The 21,270-nt window shown below is 42.6% G+C and overlaps 1 protein-coding gene across 2 annotated transcripts in view; it reads left to right on the top strand.

Annotated features, from left to right (window-relative positions):
* cspg5a (chondroitin sulfate proteoglycan 5a) overlaps positions 1–17,024 on the top strand; it is a gene marked incomplete at its 5' end in the record, with an annotated part of 47,856 nt that extends 30,832 nt beyond the window's left edge. The window contains 3 exons of one of the 2 annotated variants that reach the window (XM_079227069.1): positions 64–252; positions 7,115–7,271; positions 15,996–17,024. In XM_079227069.1, coding sequence (XP_079083195.1) covers positions 64–252; positions 7,115–7,271; positions 15,996–16,163 — 514 coding nt within the window. In that variant the 3' untranslated portion in view covers positions 16,164–17,024. The remainder of the gene's footprint in view (positions 1–63; positions 253–7,114; positions 7,272–15,995) is intronic. The other variant, XM_079227070.1, reaches the window with a different exon arrangement.
* Positions 17,025–21,270: the final 4,246 nt, after the last annotated feature.

The following is a 21,270-nucleotide window of genomic DNA, read 5'->3' as shown; positions in this document are numbered from 1 at the left end:
CTTCTTCTTCTTCTTCTTCTTCTTCTTCTTCTTCTTCTTCTTCTTCTTCTTCTTCTTCTGCAGATGTAACGTCCAGGATTACATCTGGCACAAGGGCGCACGCTGCGAGTCGGTGGTGACCGAGTTCCAGGTGATGTGTCTGGCGGTGGGCGCCTCGGCTCTGGTGGTCCTGCTGCTCTTCATGATCATCGTCTGCTTCGCCAAGAAGCTCCACGTGCTCAAGACGGAGAACAAGAAGCTGCGCAAGCGCAGGTGAGTCTGAGCGAAGGGACATCAAGCACTTTTTTGTATATGGGACGTTCTTCATCTTCCCATATTTACTTGAAGGATTGAAAGCAAGCTTTATTCACTCCTGTTTAGACAGAAAAAACATGAAAATATGTGGCTATTCCTTCATATTTTGGGGGATGAACCATAGGCTCTTACTCCCTAGATTTACATTTAGCAATCCTAACAAGATGAGAAAAAGAATTATGTAATATCTTTCTTCCCCACAAAGTATTAGGTTTTTCATGAAAAATACACAAACCCAAGCTAAACTAATTTTTAGTGTGCACGATGTGTCTCGCAGGCTCAGTGGATTCATTTGTCTCAGTTTTAAAAGATCAATCAAACAAAAGATTGAAGGCATTCTGGCGCAGCCGATTTATTATCCGTCGCCCGGCAGACGCTTGAGTCTCGGCTGCGGTACGTTACTCCCTCGATGTTAAAGATCGAAGGAGAAAGCTTTGTTTCTGGGCCAAACTGATGCCCCGAGATGTGTTGAGAGTTAAAGTTTAGAGAATGACAGAGACGGACCGGTCGATAGAGAGAGAGAAAAGGCACAGTGGACAGAATACATAATAAAGGAAATATATTCTAAAGGCTAGGCAGACAAACCAACAGCTTTAAACACTCACAGAAATGCAGTCAATAAATGTCAATAAATAAGTGTCAGAGAGAGTAAATAGCCTGTTTAGAAATACACTAAATTATTTCCAGAATTTAATAAATGTTTTAACTGTAATATATTACAATAAATTACACTTTTGCCACTTCACAGGCTTAAACTGTGATTTTAACTGTGAAATAAACTATTACACAGGACATTTTAGTTTGAACTTTGCAAGGCATTGTGGGATAACTATACTAAATCTACAACAGCATACTGCTATCATAATCTGATCTGTATTTTACTGTAAAATCACATTTCAGTGCACTACTGCCACAGCAATATACTGCTAAATCACAGTATTTGATGCCATAACTGACTATGAAGCCACAGTTTCTGTCATTTTACAAATTCTTTTTATAAAACTGTCACAGTAACTTTCTGTAAAAGTAATTTAACCAGAAAAGTATTAGTTATTAGGTTATTAAATGTGTAATTTACTGTGAAAATCTCAACAGGAATCTATGATTGAATAAAATAAAAGATTGTATGAGCATTTTCCACATGTGTGATGCCAAGTAGGTTTTCACATACAAGGAATTTGCTTTGGTGTAATGGTGCATAGATATCAGAGCTACCAACTCTCACGGTTTCGCCGTGTGACACACGCTTTTGCATGTTTTCACACGCACGGTTTTTTGAAAAGTTGGCAGCTCTGGATATAGATATAGAAAATACCTATATTTTAAATAATAAATAAATAATAATTTGAATAAATGACAGAAACGGTTCTTTCTATCTCCCTCAGATCTGCATGAGGCTCTAATAGGTAGATAACAAACCAATGTGTGTTCCTTGTAAAAAAAAAACTCTTGGACCAACATGTCTTCTTCATCCGCGTCTTCTTATTCTTTGGTAGGGTTTAGATTTGGAAAATAAAAATAGCTGTGGATGGTTGCCAGACTCTTGTTGGGTAGAGTCCATCTTTTCTCGCGATGGAGCTCCGACTCACTGAAGTTTAAGATATCAACTGACAGAATTTCAAGTAGAGCCTGAGGGATACATCAGCAACGCTGCAGAGGGGAAAGTATCCAGTAGTTTACAAGCAAAAAGCCATCCTAATTTCTGTTAAACAAAATAAATACATCTTTTAAAATATTTTCTTGGGTTGGGAATTACTGCTCTGCGGCATCTCAGTTTGGTTTGTTCTGTATTTATTTTGACTGTGAGAGCAGTTGTATATATTCTTGCAAATCTTACAGAGAGCAGCTTTAAATTCTAAATTAGTAATATTTGATCTTAAATCAATTTGTGTTTCAATTTGATATGTGTGAAAATGAGGTAAAAGGTGGAACTACAATGTGGAACATTGTTATGGATGATCGTCGTTAAATGAACCTCAATAACGTTACTTTCCTTTATTTTATTTGGACTATTGGCTCCATGATACTAACTAGCTTACCGTTCACACATTACTTAATCAGTTTATGTTACAAAGCAACTAACGTCCAATCCATGCTACATGTTGTAGCTAAGCTACAGCTAGCTTGCTAACCTTAGCTTAGGTTAAAGTTGGCTCGTTGGCCTTTCTCTTGCATTTCATTTCTCTTGCAATCGGTTCTTTAGACATAGACTTTGCTTTTTACTGTTAAATCAACACGGTCTGTCATGACACATAAATTAGTGTCATAGATCACATTAGCTGGTGGTCGTAACATTAAGGAGCAAGCAAGCTAAGGTTAGCCAGCTAGATGTAGCTTAGCTACACTGCATGGTTAGCCTAGCTAAAGAAGTAATTTGTACACAGCAAGCTAGCCGAGTCAGCGTTATCCACTCAGGGCAGTATTTCACTACGTTAGCTTCACACTGTTGAGCTGAAGATAGTAAAAAAAGAAAAACTTGGGACAGCACATTATTGCCACATCCTGACATTTTCCTGGCAAAACCGTCCCCAGTCCTTTCAATAGAAATCAGGTCACAGGCTGTTATAGGCAACCGAGAAAGTAAGAGAAGGTCCCACTTTTCAAGTCACGTTGCAATCTGTTAACACAGTAGAAATACAAAATGAAATACACACATTTTTATAGCACATTTAAAGTCCCATTCAAACTGAAGTTAAAGCTCATATGAGTTTTGAGGATGCTTGCGATTTGGAGGAACATTGAACAATAGAGGCAGGATGAGTGAACACCAGTGTGCCCTGAACACAGGACACAACAACAACTTCTTTTCACAGTTACATTTTACAGACAATTTGGACCGAAGAATCAAGAATGATTGAGGAAGCAGAGGTCCAGCGCCTTGCTCAAGGACATATGATTGGGTTGCATACCAGCGGCGATGTATTGGCTTGTGTGCACCCGTTTTGAAGCCATCACATTTACGTCTGAATTAGATTCATTTTCCATGTTTTTATTCGCACTTCTTGTATCCTCTTCACATTTTTCCCTGATCGTTGTTGCTGTTTCCTCATAATCAATGACGTGCATCTTATCATTAACCTTATTTAACAAAATCATATACAGAAACAAGTAGAAGCACAAGGTTGTAAAGGTGAAGAGGATGAAGAGGGTCTGTAAGACCGATGGGAATAGGGGGGGATGGGCGACAAAGAAAACAGATTGAAAAGGGAGGAAGAGGGGATAGGATGGATCTGCTGAAGTAGGAGGCGAACAAGTGAGGAAGACAATGGAGGAATGCAGGAGGAGACGAGGAAGGATGGGCGGCGCTGTGGAGAGCTGATGGCGAGCAGCCGGCAGGAAATCAGATGAGAGAACAGATGAGGGGAGAGCAAGACAAGCCGGTGAACACTCTCAGGAGAAGGGGGCTCTGTGTGAAGGACCAGGAAACGGGTCTGTAGAGATGTTTTAAATGCATTAAAGGTCATTATTGTTTTTGATTTTGATTTATTGATTTCACACAGGAGCTTAAAAGGGCTCTAAATCCCTTCGAGCCAATGTTTCTCATACCACCAAGCCGACACGGTTCAGAAGAATCCTTTAAACAAAGTATGAAATCCTCTAAAATCATTTATTTTCTCTCTACCTGCACTGATCTGATCGACACCCAATTGGTGTGCTGCCTTAATTTCTTTCTAATTATTACAGTTTTTAATAAAAATAATCACATTTTAAGGATTTCCTAGAAACAAGAGTGAATATCAGCTTCACGAAATATGACTTTTCAGGCTAAAAAATAGACATAAATAAGATGATATGAGATGGAGATACTATGCAGGGTAAAATGTTGAAGTGAAAACTAATACTAAAGAAAATGTATTTATTTAATTGTCATGTATGATATTTTAAGTCAGAAAGTGTGTGTGTGTGTGTGTGTGTGTGTGTGTGTGTGTGTGTGTGTGTGTGTGTGTGTGTGACTCAGAGGAAGGTGGAGAGAATATTGACTGAAGGAGAGAACGAGAGTGACCGACAGATTGACGGATTAAATATATAAAGAGTGTTGGGAGGGGGAGAAGGGAGGTTGTTGGTTCGGCATTGCTTTGCCACAGTGCCGGTGTTTTAGCGTTGGTTTCCCTAGCAACAGCGGCATAGCGGATGAGCAGCAGCCCCGGCGACCGAGCGTCCTCAGATGCAAATGTGAACCGAAGGACCGGATTCTCTGCACCAGATCCCACGGCAGGTGGGACTACTTTTAGCTCCACGGAGGAGAGATCATGGATGAGGATGAGGAGGAGGATGGTGGGGAGAAGGGGGGAAAGCGGTGCAGTCAGTAGCAGGATAGTTAGCAGAAATTTGAAGAAAAAAATAAAGGAGAAAAGGGTGATGTCATTGGTACTCTGGATCCAGCTGAAAGTAGGGCAGTCTGAACAGGAGGGGGGGAGGGAGAGAGAACGAGGGGGAGGTGGAGTTGACCTACATACAGCTGTGTGACCTGAGGGGTGTGTGTGTGTGTGTGTGCGTGTGTGTGTGTGTGTGTGTGTGTGTGTGTGTGTGTGTAGCGGCAGGGTGCAGCATGAAAGGGACAACATAGCCTCATCAAGTGGTCGGCGAATAGAAATCGAAATGGAGAAAGGAGGAGGAGGAGGAGTAGGGTGACAGATGAGAGGAGTAAAAAAAGGAGGGCAGGGTGAAATGGGGGAGGAGGGGGAGTGAGGGAGAAACTGTTGCAGGAGGGGAGAGATGGCAAGTGAAGGAAAAAAGAGAGAAAGAGGAATAAGAGGGTCGTTACAGAGGGAAAAAATCTCAGCATGACACATTCAGAGGAGTGTGTGTGTGTGTGTGTGTGTGTGTGTGTGTGTGTGTGTGTGTGTGTGTGTGTGTGTGTGTGTGTGTGTGTGTGTGTGTGTGTGCTGACAGGGCTGGTGAATACATGCGACTCCCACACTCCCCCATCTGCTGCGTTTAATCGCAGTTGCAGTGTTTCTCTGCCGCAGTCGCGATCAGACTCAACACACTGGTCAACGAGGAGAGAAGAGGAGTGGCTCTGGTGTCGATCTGTCAATCACCTTGTAGCCCCGCCCTAAAGCACACCCTTCTTTATGGTCTGTTTGACTCTAAATGACCATCATTTACTAAATGAACATCATGCTGTATTGAAGAAGACTTGAAACTAGAGATTGAGACATAAACTCATGTTTACAATGTTTACTGAGGGAATAAATCAAGAGAGAAGTAGAGTCATTTATATAGCATATATAAGCACAGACTTCTATACAACCAGAAGAGTCGCCCCCTGAGAGAGGTTTTAAGACACTTCGCTCGGCAGAAACAGAGGTTGCCGCCTGATGTTATTCAGCCCGGTTCGGTTTGAGGTTTCTTCCCCATGAATTTGTTTTCTTCTTTTTCTTTGCCACCTTCGTTCATGGGGGAATGTTTTGTCTCTGTAAATCAAAGAGTGCGGTCTAGACCTGCTCTATATGAAACATATCATAAGATAACCTCTGTTGTGATTCAACTTTGAGATCACGAGTGTCGGCGGGAGAACGTGGTCTCTGTCTGTCGTCGTCACATCGTCTTTGATTGTCCTGTCACAACGTTCATGAAATATAAATATGAAAGTTTGCGTCAAGATCAGAGAGACGGGGCAGGAAGTAGATCGCGGCCTCTTTAAATATGGATATGACGGGGGAGTGAAGAGACGAGGAGGGAGAGACACAGCGAGACATTTGAGTAAAGGTTTGGATTAGTACGAGTGTTTCATATACGAGAAGGAAGTGAGAGAGAGAGGAGACCAACCTTGTGAGAGTTATCGTATCATTCGGTCCCAGAGACAAACGTCTCTTCCCTTTGACAAGTCAGAGATGAAGAAGAAGTCTCACTCAGTTGGAAGGGAACTCCCAAAGTTTATCGCTTCTCTGCAACAATCTCAAAATTAACGTAAAGCAGGTTATTTGCATCAATATCGTCGCGCGAGCAAACGAGAATCAAGACCTGTGTTTTGTTAAAAATATAAACGGATTTGGGTTGTTGTCTCCACTGTGTCTGTTACTCAAATGTGAGTTTTAAGCCCAGTTTTAAGTACGTTTAGTCTCTGTGAGGACTCGAGTGCAGGTAACCTGAATCTAACGGTCGTTTAATCCTTAATTTGTTGCATCACAGATAAAATGTTTAGTTTTTTTACTTCTATAACTAATGCTGCTTTCTTGCTTTTTTCCCCCACCCCCCTTCCCTTTTTTTTCTCTTTCTATCTGTCTTTTCTTCAACAATGTAATCTTTTCCCCTAAATTTGTCCTTTCTCTTGCCCCGTTTGTCCTCTCTTCTCTCCTTGTTGGTTCCCTTTTGTTTCCCTTCGTCTCTTCGTCTGTCTCCCGTTGGATTCATTTGCGCGACTGATCTTTTCTCCCTCTCTCACCTTGTGATCACCTCCTGTATAATGTCATTTACGTCTCTTCCTCCTCCTTCCCTTTCCTCCTTTGGATTCTTTTCACCCTTATTATCTTTCCAAAACTCTTTTGCGTTATCTGGACTCTCTTTACCCTCCTCTTTTCTTCCCTTGGCTTGTCTTTGTTCTTGTCCAATCCCCTTTTTCCATCTTGTTTGTCTCGTTCTCCTAAATGTCCTTTCTTCTTCATATTTTACATTTTCATCATGAACCTCCTTCCTTCTCTCTCTCCTTCTTCCTAATTTCTCCACATGTCTCTCCCGACCTCTTCAAACTTTCCTCCTCTACTTTGCCACAATCTCTTCCTTCTTTCCTTCAAACTCTTTTTCCCTCACATCATATTGTATTTTCCTCCCTCTTTCACCCATCCTCATCTCCCCTCTTTCATCCTCCAACACCCAGCAGTAAGTACCGGCCTTCATCGGAGCAGCACAATGATAATTTCTCGCTGTCCACCATCGCTGAGGGCTCCCACCCAAATGTAAGGAAACTGTGCGACACCCCTCCTAACGTCCCTCATGCCCGTGCATTGGCTTACTATGATAACATTATCTGTCAGGTAACGTGGTTCTCGCCTCTCTCTCTCACCCCTTTTTTCTGCATCTCCCCCTGCAAACCCTGCCCGGTGCCCCATGACTCCCCGGCCCCCTCCCCACCCTAATGCATGGGCATGAGTATTCTCAGATACTCCGAGGTGTGCGACGCTAAGGGGGGCGGGTTCGAAGTGCGAACAAGGATGGGCGGGAGTTTTTTTCTCGAATGGCAAAAACGAATCCAAGGGGATGAGAAAGGAAAAACTACAGGATGCACGAAAAATTTGATTTTAGACAATTTGATTGTGTTTTTTATTCCATCATAGAACTTTTATAACCATAAATCTTTAAATCTTTTATTTTTATTATATTACATATGTCGGGAAAATCCAAAATTATTGCATACGAGCCAATTTGCCACAAATCATCCATATATATATATATATATATATATATGTATATATATATATATATATAAAGCTATATATATATATAAATAGCTATACAATTATGGCTATCAAGTCTCATAGTTTCATTGTGTTTATTGATTTAGTTACCCTGATTTATTATTTTGAAGCAGACAACAAGACACGACCACGTAACAGATGATAAATAGAAACAATAATATGGATCTGCATTTAATAATAAAGCCTCAACTAGTCATAATTATTTTATGTATTTTACACAACACCTCTAATTTCTTCCGACTAAATGCGACAAAGAACCGCTTTGTGTGCAGCATAAATCAGCTCAGTGGGCTCATGGACGGTTCTCACAGTGCAGCGAAACAAACCGCCCTGGCTTCAACTTGACCCCTTTGAGAAAAAACTCCCATAATCCTTCTCTGCGACCCCTCCACACCCCGTCTCTTTCTAACCTGCTCTCTCTCTCTGATCACCTCTTGCATCGGTGTGTCGCTGACATGCGCCACCCCGGTGGACATGTCAGCCGCTGCAGCTCTGCTTCGCTATTTGTTTGCAAATCTGTACTTTATGACTAAATGTCTGCTTTACTTGTTTATCCTGACGATGGGTGGGCGGGGGGGGGGACTGCCACGATTGGTCGAAAATGGTTCATTCTGTTTGTTTGTTTCTGGGGGAGGCAGGGGAAGGATTGATGCCACAAACAGGTAAGCTAAAGGTGTGGGACATTTGTGAGAAACGGTCAGGGTTATCAGGATAAACATCTGAGATGCAACACCCTCCCCCCTCCCCTCCCCTCCCCGTGGTGGCCTGCAGGTGGCAGCAGGGAGCCGACAGGTGCCTCACTAACTGAAGCATGGGCAGCCAGTAGCGGCTATGCTGTCGTTGTAGCAGCATGGCTAGTTCTAGTGCTACAACTGAGGTTGAGTTTGTTTTGATTTGTTTCACAGTGTCTTTAGGATGTGGTACCACCCTCTAACAACTCCATCAGTAGTTCTGTTCACTTGTGACGCTGCGGCAACCAGTCGTTTCTCTGTAACTGTCATTTTGTTTCACGCTAGCTCAACAGTTTTAGACATTTTAATTTCTTTTAGAGGTCTCGCTCACTCATTGTAACCACTACCAAAAACCATTTCCACTGCTCTCAGAGACAAGAAATCCCAAGAGTCACATAAAAATTAAAAATAATATCCATCATCAACTCCTAACAACATAAAAAAAGCAACTTCCTAACTCAACACCACCTGTCACAACCTCTCCCCCGCCCCACCAAAATACCGCCTCATCCACTTGACTGAATAGTAATTGTAAATACTTTTGGTTTATTTTCAGCACACCTAAAGGTACCCTGGTGAGGTTATGCACGCAGGATGTACATGCAGGTGTCAAGCATTGTTTTTGCAAGTCGATACACATTTCCGCTGCAGCAGTTTTATGCTATTCCGCTGATTAACAGTTGGTGGCAATAGTGTGCCAGTAAATGTAGCGACGCGTCAGAAATGGCAGAGAAGACTCAAACATTGCAGCCTTGCAAATGATTTATGAGGAAGGAAAATGCACTCAGTGTATATTAACATTGATTTACTCTGAGTAAACGGTTAACATTGAAATTAAAAAACAAGATCGGGTTTTGTTCTCTATTATTGCCGATGTGTTGCGTTTGTCGCACCATATAGAAGATTCCGGACCTCCAGCATCTGGATCAAGCAGTCCATGAAAAGTAAGGTGTAAAAGTTAGTTTACCAATCTGAAGAGTTTCCACCTTTTCTAAAGACGACCAAGTCAGAGATTAACGACTTTACAAATGTTGAAAGCTAAACCTAAATCAATTGGAGAAGGGATTCCGATTTGATGAGCAGATTGACTCCAGTTGGATAAAATGGGGTTGAACCCAAAGATCCCTTTGGCGTAAACTCTGTCTTACGCATCAGCAGCACGGTCCAGATGAGGCACACTCTGCTCTCTCGCCTCAAATAAACAGAAAAAAGATTTCCGACTACTATTCAGCCCGGTTTACTTTCTAATACATGTTCCAACCATCTACAGAACTCACTTTAGACACATGCAGTAGGTTTCCCCAAACAAACCATACCAACCCACCGTCGCCCGTACACCCAAAAAAAACTCCACCGACCAATAAATCGAATAACCTCAATTCCTTTCCAAACTAATAACCCAGTGTCTGTGTCAAGACGGTGGAGAACCTCATCCAGAAATATCCCAACCTGTATTTGCTGTGCTAATATGGAGTAACAGCACCAGAGAGTCTGTGTTTGAACAGAGTTGGTGTCCACGTTCAGAGAGGAGCTGTAGCCAGTTGGGAATATCAGCTGACGCCTGAGAGGAAGTCTAGTTTCTCCCACTGTTGGTCTCCAACACTCGATCTCTCTCTCTTGTCTATTTTATCTGTCTGCTCTTCCTGTCTGCCTCTTCTTTCTTGCTTCTCAAATTCTCCGTATCGTCTCTCACTCGTTTTCTTTCTCTCTCCGTCCACTTCGATCAGTCTCTCTCTCTCTCTCTCTCTCCCCCTCCCTCTCTCCCTCCCTCCCTCTCTCACGCTCTCTTTCTCCCTCTCTCTCTCTGTCTCTGAGGATGCCTTGTATGGTTTTGAGGAGTATAACCCTTTGCCCCATCCCCCTCCCCTCAGAAAACCATGAGCAGATACACCTGGGAGTGTAAGACCAAAGAGGAGTCCGACTGCGAGGTAAGACCAAAATCCCAAATGTCAGATAGTCCTGACCCCCCACCCCCCTCCCCCCTTCTCTCACCTACCCAAACAGCTCTCTCATTGTTACTGTGGACCTGTCAATCACCCTCTCTCAACTATCAGTGGACCCATCTGACTCGAACCCCCTCCCACCAAAATACATAAATAGAAACACATTTCAAAAGTCAGGAGGACATGACAAAGAGACAGATACACACACACACACACACACACACACACACACACACACACACACACACACACACACACACACACACACACCCCGTGTCAGAACGGAAGAGACTCATTACTTTTACCAAACACCTTTAGTGAATATATGAAAAGTAAACTATGAGCATCAGTTAAAGCTACAGTTTGTGATCTATCATCTGTCATATTTTCTCAAACTGTCACTATATCCTGACATGAGACAGGTAATCTATAAAAATCTGCCTCATTTTAGTGCTCCTATACTGAGATTTGCAAAATCCTACCGCCCCTGAAGAAAACCTCTTCTGAACTCTCATCAAAATAGGCATCTAATCAAATATGGATCAATACTGCATCGCTTATTTCTCGGGCCTCAAATATATATATATATATTTTTTTAAACACAACTGTGCTTTGTTTTGGCTGGACTCTTTTCATCCTTCTCATTCTGCAGCTACAGAACAGTTCACAAAATATGTTTCTGAAAAACACAGAAACAGAATCTTAAATTCATATTTGACGGAGTTTGACGTTTTATTGGGGTTCGTGAGCTTCCCGAGCATTGATGATTGACAGCTGCGTCAGAGGCTTCTCGACTCTGATTGGTTGTTTTTCTTCAGTTGCAGTGGTATCTTGCAAATGCCATTAGGAGCACTGAAAGCTGGCAGAGGAACTGTATTACAGATTCTCTACAGATCTCATGTACTACTAACAGGATGAAGTGAGAGTTTGAGCAAATATGACTAAACGTTATTTTTCATTTGTCACAAACTGTAGCTTTAATGTTCATAAGGATGCAAACAAATACCGTTATGGGTATTATTTTCAGATAACTATCAAGTTATGCTCAAAGAATGAACCTGGAGTGACTCAAGTTGTGTTTTCAGCAGCATGTCAGCATGTAAAACGAGATATAAAAAAAAAATCATAAAATCCCCCTTTAACAAAACATTAAAGATGAAGTTCATGAGGTAAAATCAAAGTCCAATCACAAACAGACATTTAACACAAAAAATACTGCACGAAACTGCTGACCTTGTGAGGCCCTTGATTTACGTCCAGGCAGAATGTATCAGACACACAAACACACAAAAACACACACACACACACCCCAGACACACAGAAAATTATCAATTTACAGATAAATTGAACCACACACAAACAGAAAGATGGTAATGTCTCTGCATTACCATCAGCCCCCCCACACACACAGACACACACACACACACACACACACACACACACACACACACACACACACACACACACACACACACACACACCAGTCGTTTCTGAATAACAACACAAAAAGCACTTCTGTTTCCCTGCAGTCACAGAACACTTTGTGTTTCATTCACTGAGGTAGATTGAACCTCTTGTCCTCAAACATCCCTCCACAGTCATCCAGCAGAGTCCAGCTGCGCCGTTTCCTCTGCATCAAAAATGCCGAAATGGACTTGTGTTCCGTCAATACTAAATAAATTCAACACAGAAAATGAATTGACCGGGCAGCGCTGGTCTGGAATTTCCAAGACGATTTAATTTCCATCGAGCGAATCTGCTCTCAGACTGACTGAGCGACACTGAATTCACCAAAAGCTGCAGGCAGGCAGTCGAACTAAACATAAAAAAATGACGTGAATTGTACCTTTTAATTAAAAAAACGTTCCTGTGATTCTTCGTGCTCTGAGAACAGAAGGTTCTGGGACACAAGAGCGATTACATTCTGTGATTTCTGAGTGAAAGTTGCTCTCAGTCTTTGTCTCTTTCCTTTCTGTGCACTTAACAGAGATGATGTGTGGGCGGCAATCTGACATTTTGTCTTCTTTGGGCTTTGAAACTTGACTTTTTCTGTAGTTTTCGTTATATTTGAGCGAACAAAACGACTGTTGACTTCAGTGGAAATTAAAAAGAAACATCACTTTGTTGGAAGAATACTTTCCAGAGGAGCAACCTTCAAGTTACAGAGTATTCACAGGAAGGATCGCGCCGCATTACAATAATATTCTCATTTATTATTTCGAAACAGACGAGTGCTGTGCCGCATAAATCCTGACTGGACCCCCTCGTCTCCTTAATCCTCTGCCCTTCCACACAAAGACAAACATGCACACGAGATGCAAACACACAAATGTAGACACATGCTGCGTAGACTCTGAGAAAAGAGCCAGTGAGTAAACACAAACAAATCACAAACTAGTATGTAAACACATGCGTGGCGAGAGCAGCGCAGGCAGGCTGACAGTAACTCTCTCTCACACACACACACACATACCAATATAAATATTTAAATTTTAAGTTTATGCACCAGACTAAAGCTAACAGCCACACAGGTGTACTGACTCAAACAATGCAAATTCTAAATATATTTAATCCGCTGCAGGGAGAGTAAGAATACTCCAGACTCTTAGAACTCCACTGGTGTTGCTCAAAGAAACGTGTTCCCCAACATATCTGCTTTAATCACATATACAAAAGATCTACATATAAGGGCTTGTGGTGGGCTCACAGATTGCAAATGTATTTTCCTTTCTGGTATGAATCCCAAAAGCTTCTGTTATTAATTATTTCCTTATGCTGAACTATTGGTCACAAAGCACCTGAAAGGAATACTTCACCCTCAAGAGGACCGTTTGTATACCAAGTACTCACCCGGCATTGAAGGAAAGTCTTGATGGTCAACGTCAAACTCACTCCAGGCTGCCAGTCAAATCAAAAAAGAGGCGGGCTTTACTGCGTTTACCACTTGCTTCCTGTTTTGATCCCGTGACGGGGTCACAGATACAGAAGAAAGGTTGATATTAGCGTTTTTTAATGAGGATGAACTTCCTCTCCGACTCAGAGCAAAGCAACAACAAGAGCTTAACGTCTGCTTGAATCCATTTTTCCCCCGATGATAACATTTTATTGTTAACACGTAAACAGTCTCGCGCTTGCGAAACCGCACAACTTGTGTTTTAAACAGTAGGTTTTAGCTAGTATGCATGTGAAGTACTGAGCATATGATTGGATGAATTATCCAATTATTATTATTGGATAATTATACTTCACAAGACGTTCGTTAGAATTCCAGGTAACGCGGGTCGAGTAATTGACATACAAGTGGTCATTTTGTGAAGTATTCCATTAAAGCAAACCCTCTCTCACCAGCCCACTAAATAGACAAAAGGACACTAGGAACTGTCCATGTGCCTCCATCATCATCATCATCATCATCATCATCATCATCATCAAAACCCTGTTTTTATCTCTGTTCCTACTCCCCTCCTCCAAAATGACACCCGTTTTAAAGTCCTCGTGACTCTGTGCCTCCCACCCACCGCCCGCCCTCACCCACCCACTCTCCACCCATGCACAACGATGAAATCCAACAAACGACAAAAAAACATTTTCCAGTTTCACGCTGACGGGAGGACAGAGGGCCCCTATCCCGTAACCATGGAAGTGACGTATCCACACGTCCTGCCTGAAGTTACTATCTAGGCCAGCAGCCAGCGGGTAAATGCTCTCACTGCTCTTCCTTCCTGAAAGTGCCATTGAATTCCAACGCAAAACATTCAATTAGGGTGTGTTTGTTAATGGCACAGGCCTCAGGGTGCGTGTGTGTGTGTGTCTGAATGAATGTGTCCATCTCGCCACACTCGGCTTGTGTGTTTGCCTCTGTAAAGGTTGTGTGTATGACGGGCGCCCCAGGAAGCCTCGGGTCGATGATGCCATGCAATATTAATGGGGATAAGAGGCTGGAAAAACCGAGCTGAAACGGACTCCGCGATCAATTTCTTCCCTCTGACCTTAATTAAATTCAGATGGATTGGATTGAGCTCTTAAAAAAAGAAAAACACGTAGCTTTTTTTAAATGTATTTTGTATTCCCCCCCACTCAGCGACTGCTTGGGTATGTATGACGGTGGTACCCAGGGTGGAGAGTTTATTTCTCTCTTTGTTTTTGTTTTGGGAAGATACAATCGAGGAGGAGGTGAAGCAGGAGGAGACAGGGAGTTCTGCATGAGCGGTCATTACTGTATGAGGGGGGCAAATTGTAAGGGTCTTGCATGTGTATGTGCATGTGCTTCCTGGGTTGCCTGAAAGAGGAGGGATGGGGGGGGTCGCTCATGCAGCTCACCGAACTGTCTCCTCAACCAAACGTAACATGAAACAGAAATGGCTGCTACTGAAACTGGTTTGGCTTGAAGTAACAATGCGAAAGCTGCAATTTCATATATATATATATATATATATATATATATATATATATATATATATATATATATGAGTTAAATATGTAATGGTATGTATTTGCTGCATTCTGGGAGTCTCTAAAGGATCACACCAGGGTTTTAGCCATTTTACTTCACTCTCTTTAAGTCATATTTATCACAGCAGATATTTAGATTTGCCTATTAATTTTCACACTGTACAGAAATGAATGGGAACCAATAGCTACCTGTATATGAATAATATAATAATAGATATGCATATTTAAAACTCTGAAGCAGCCGTCGTGAGAAGGTCATCAACAAGGTTAAGGAGCTGATGCTGCGTTCTAGACAACTTGGATCTGGAAGATTTTCGACCTCCTGTTAGAAAAAGAACAATGAAAACGCCCCTTTAAGGTCAGGTAGCTGGTTATCGTAAAACAATCCCTGAAAGTTATCTTCTCTGCATAGAAGAACTTGCATAGACACTGGTGTGATTCTTTAAAGCATGAAGGTGGAAGTCCATGAAACAAAACTCTGATCCTTCAGAAGTATATTGAGCCAAAGTTCATCTTCGTTTTCTTCAACCAAATCAGCCGACAAGAACGCCGAAGTTGGGCCACTCTGCAAAACACTTCCAATCACATTCCATGACAACGACTTTTGTGTCCAATGCTAACGTTTTTAATATCTGCACATGGCAACTAAGGTAGGGTTATGTTTAGGGGAAATAACTGGGTTATAGTAATTAAACAATGGTTAAGTAAAACAAACTTGGTTAAAGTTAGAGAAGCAAATGCAAATTGCAGATCTGTGGCAGGAACTTGATCTTTTGAATGAAAACCAGACGACCTCCACATCTTTACCTGCTGCCTCTCTACATTAAGGACAGACTACTTCCTGAACAGGCATTGAATGTTGGGATTGGACGTAAACTGTGAGGTACAGAATAGTCCAATATGGGACTAAAAGGCTGTTTTTCTTTGCCTTTAACAAAGATGAACGTAGTCGTTGAGGAAAACCATTGGGATGGTTGGCCAGAATTCCCTACAGAGGATTTGAAGTAGAATTCAAAAGTAAAGTGTTCCACCAATTGGCAGGGTCAAAGTTGCACCTGAACATGAAAGTGTTGTTGTGGTTCTAACTGTACTTTCTGCCCCCCGCTCCTCCACCTCCACCTCCACCTCTACCTCTACCTCTACCTCTCCCCGGGTAGGACGACCCCAATTCCCAGAACAAGCTGGAGGACCCAGTGAAGGCCCAGCCCAAGGAGGACGACTCCCTCAACATCCACAACTCCCTGACCCCCAAACACGAGAACCACAAGGTACTGGGCGAGGATAACTCCTCGGAGGTAAACTCACTGCAAAACAACATGATGTGAAAAAAACGACAACAAAAAAAATACAACAACCCCAGCAACCTGACAACACGACACTGAAAACGACAAAGGTGCGCCGGCAACGGGAGTCTCCCTAAACCCTAAACCCTAAACCCCTCCCTGCTCTCCGTCCGTCCGCTGCCGGCTGCGTCTCACGGGTCAACCAACCAACCAACCAGCCTGCCAACGTACCAGCCAACCAACCCTGGTCTGCAACCGTCTCCAACACGGCAACACTGCCACCAAGCGGCCTCGGGCCGCTTAAAAAAAAAACGTACACCTCCACTACCACCACCGCCGCTACCGCCCCTGCTGAGAGTAAACCGCCTCCCACCAAACCTCACCCCGTCGCCACCTTGCAACCTCCTCTTACATCCACTCACGTCCCTTGTTTCGCAGCCCCGCCCCCTCCTCCCCCCTTGTTGCTGTCACTCTACTCTCCCTTATCTCTCTTACCTGCGCACACACACACAGACACACACACACACACACACATGCACATAAGAAGCACACACATACAGTGAGAAGATTGAAACATAGAGATGCGTATATATATACACACACACACGCACACACACACACCTTCCCCTGCCTGCATTGGTGTATTTTGTAAAAAGAAAGAAATCATACAGAAGTTTAAATCGTATGTAAAACGTCATTGTAAAGAAAAAGAAAAAAAAAGATAAAGCTACTGAGAGGTTTTGATGTTTGTCTGACTAATCCAGTGAGTATGTATAAATATTGGAGAAAACAAATTTCCTTGGATTGATTTACAAAAGAAGAAACACAATGTGTCTTGGTTTTCATTGATGTGATTTCTAATCCTTTGATGTACTTGTTTTTTTGTTGTTTTTTTTTGTACTTTTTTGGGACTTTGAACAGAGAATAAAAAAAACGAGATTCAGACAGTTGTTGAAATAAACCTTTTTAACATGACCTCTGTGGATCCTGTGTTTTCCTCAGCGTCGCCTCCCCCTTTTATCCCCATGAACTCCAACACTCTGCATGGCTTTGAACGCAGCTTCTTACATCCTTGTCAAAAATATCCCTCCCTGCTTACACACACACACACACACACACACACACACACACACACACACACACACACACACACACACACACACACACACACACAGGTTAAGGTTACCTTCTACACTATGAAGTCCACATTTAAAATGTATTTTATTTCCACGACTGGCATCAAAATGTTGTTTGTAAAGATTCTATTCAAAGCTATCTTCAAGGAGATGTTTGGCTGTTATCACACGACCACAATGTTACATGATAACAACTAATCAATAAGAGGATTGAAATGATGAATATGGATTTCATTCACATATAAAAAAGGTCTCAAACTACAAAAACTGCTTATCTCTGCTGCAGTTGAACCATTTAGTTGATCCTCTATTATTGTTGATGACAATATCGTAACTAATGAATTTTGTCTAACTCAACTGAGTCATTATTTGCTCGTACAGGGCCAGTTCGTAGCATTTTGGTGGATCTATTAGGAAGAATGGAATATAATATTCCTAACTTTGTTTATATTAGTGTATAATCACCTGAAATTACCTGACAATGAGTCCTTCATATCTACACATGGATCAGGTCTCCTTCACAAAGTCCGCCATGTTTCTACAGTAGCCCAGAATGGACAAACCAAACTCTGGCTCTAGTTACCTCAAGGCCACCGTTCATTGGAAAGCGAGGAGTGAGCGAAGGTTATTTTAGTTAGACCCGCTAGATGCCACTATATCCGACACACTGTCCTTTTCAGAGATATTCAATTGGGCAAAGCGTGCAACTGCATTCCGACCCCAAAATATTTTACAACTACGCTAATTTAATTAAAAACCACAAATGCATCATATCAACAGTGAACGGATCCTCACACAGTGATATCTGATATCTTATGAAAAAGTTACTCCTATATATTTGTGCGTTTTTCTATAAAGGTCCAGCAACAGGTGTCAATTTCTGCTCTTCATAGGAAACAAATTAGTTTAGGAAGAGGTTAATTAGCCCAGAAGGAAAGTACGCTGGATTTGTGAAACCAAAACAAGCAGGAATGTTTTTAACTACATGGTTTTGACCCCAACAAACAATCCATGTAAACGTTCAATATTAAGATTAGACAGATGAACAGACAGACAGATATCCAGGAGGTGGAAGGTCAGAAACTCTTAAATATGTGCCTCTGTGGTTTAAAATTTGAATATGTGATTGAGTTTTACCATCTCCAGAGTCGACAGCTGCTCTACTGTTAGAGAATCGCCTTCACAGCACATAAATCATGACGGCAAACACCTGGTACCGGTCTGCTGCTTCTGCATGTTTTCTGCCTCCAGAGATGCTTCGCTGTCTCCATCTGATCTCTCACACACACACACAAACGCACATACACACATGCAGACAACCAAACACACATTTTTTGTGGCTTAGATCGGTTTCAAGTCTCAAGTCTGCAGCTTTAATTCTAACCTTCACACTTCTGTGCAAGAGGCGTGCCGGACAAAATGGCCTCACTCGAAAAGAATAAAACTGAAATTGGTTCCCACAAGAAGAGAAGTGCAACAACACAACAACACACACACACACACACACACACACACACACACACACACACACACACACACACACACACACGTGATAAACAGCCCTGAATGGGTCTGACATTAGGTTGCAGTGTTTCTGGCCCTTTGTCGGGTTTCTCCTTTGGATCACTGAGAAAAGCAACGGGTTAAACAGCGTTATTGTGAGGGATCTTTCCCAGGGCGGAGGGCTGCTGATGGATGGAGGGTGGGGGGGGAAGGTCTGGGTGCACTCCTCTTTCTTCAAATAAATAAGGAGGTGGTTGGGGAGGGGCATTTCAGCCCCCAGAAGAAAAGACTTTTTAAAAAAAATCCAGAATAGGAAACTGAGAAAACAGCAGTAACAGTGATTATCATCCTATTTTCTCTCTCTCTCTCTCTCTCTCTCTCTCTCTCTCTCTCTCTCTCTCTCTCTCTCTCTCTCTCTCTCTCTCTCTCTCTCAATCTCTCTCTCTCCCTCTCTCTTTCACACATACACACAAACCCACACTTGTGGAAGTTGGCACATGCAGTAGCACATGACTGCACACACCCACACCACGCACACACACACACACACACACACACACACACACACACACACACACACACACACACACACACACACACACACACACACACACACACACACACAGAAAGAGAACGCTGAAAGTCTCTGAAAAAACCTAGTAGGGTCCTCTGAATTGAAACAAGTGAGGAGTACCAGTGGACGCCATGGCAACAAGTGGGCATTACATTACCGACAGCGAGGAGTGAAGCAGGATGGGGGAGGTGCCGTCATCCTGAGTGCAACACTGTGGCCAGAGTTACATCTATTTACAGCCACTGAAACGCTGGTGACAAACAGAATTAATACTTAAAAAACGCCCCAGAAGATGTATAAATCATCAAGATCAATTTTATTTCGCCTCCATCTTTGGCGTCAGCTGTCAATCAAGCGTGATGGGAGAAATCACGGCTTTGTCTCCTTCCTGTAATCGTGTGGCAGACAATCATTTCAAAGTTTTACTCCACTAATAGTGTTGTACCCATCGGTCCATCCACACATGCAACTGACGGAGACAGTCGGGTACAAGTCATTGTTTGTTCGTTTATTTTAAAACACTTCGAGTGTGAAAACAAAAGAAAATGTTGAAGCTCCATAATTGACTGAATCTTATTTCACACTTCAAAGTCAGTCTCTTCAAATAAGTGAAAAGATCATCGGAGGGTTTTTGTCAGTGGCGCTCCGGTCTTTGATGCAGAACTACACCTTCTACTTTCTTCACTTCTTCTTTATTCCAAGCAGACAATGTCGCTAAGGCCGGAAATGTCAGACCTGTATGGGGCTTTCTATGACTTTTATTAGATAGCGAGGTCGAGGTCAGGGCTGCCAAACATCACAACGCATCCTTGTGATCTTGTGAATGATAATTAGAAAAGTTCAAAAGAACAGATTTTGACCAACAACGTGGACGAAACACCTGAGCCCTCAGAGTAGAGCAGCACCTGATCTGCATTCAGGACGGCAGTAAGGACACATTAGCCCCTTTGAGTGTGTGTGTGTGTGTGTGTGTGTGTGTGTGAGTGTGTTGTCAATGGCCACTGACCTTTTGAACATTTTCACCACATCTCTCTCTCTCTCCCTCTCTCACCCTGTTTCTCTCCCTCTCTCTATTATCCGCCGGCGACTTTAATGCATCTTCAGACAGAAGAGGGCGTCGTTGCCATGGAAACCCATTCTGATGCTACAGCAGTCTGAGCAGGCGAGATCTGAACTCGATGACCTCCGGGTTCCTCTGCACACACACACACACACACACACACACACACACACACACACACACACACACACACACACACACACACACACACACACAGACACACACACACACACAGACACACACACACACACACACACGAGGCAGATTAAGTAACTCTCATCAGCTTTACCGTCGTCTCGTAACAAACTAGCATATCAGAGCATTAGAAGAACTCTCGGCTTCGCGTTGGGTTGAACGTCACAGATCTCTTCAGACGACACTAATCCTCTCCGAACACATCTGGACAGTTGTCTCGTGGCACACACACACACACATCACACAGCCGTCCTCATCATGACCCTGGTCAGATTAACAATACTGGGAAAAAAAAGTACATCAAATTGTGATCTTTAAAGGGACAGTGTGTTGCATTTTGGGGGATCTATGAATGTAAAATGTATCACCTGAAACTAAGAATTGCTATTTTCTTTCTAATTTTGAAGCTTTGCTCCTAATGAGGCATCATAATTGAGCGGGTTCTTTACAGTATCGCCCAGAACGCCGGCTCTAGAGAGAGAGAGACGTTCTTAAGTTACCCTGCAGGCCACCGTAGTTCTCCAAGGAGCTCTTAAACTGCAGTGACAGTGTTTTTGCCATCTTCAAGCTCATTGTTCTTGTATCACGTCCAGTAGATTTCCCTGTTTGTTTTGTTTCAGAAAGCTTTATTATTTATTGGTAAATGTTATATTTTAATTAAGAGGAGGCAAAAGTATTCAG

The sequence above is a fragment of the Taurulus bubalis genome, assembly GCF_910589615.1.
Source record: "Taurulus bubalis genome assembly, chromosome: 12".
Taxonomy (NCBI): Eukaryota; Metazoa; Chordata; class Actinopteri; order Perciformes; family Cottidae; genus Taurulus; species Taurulus bubalis.
The sequence above is the reverse complement of the archived record's forward strand: the minus strand, read 5'-3'. Positions and strand labels throughout refer to the sequence as shown.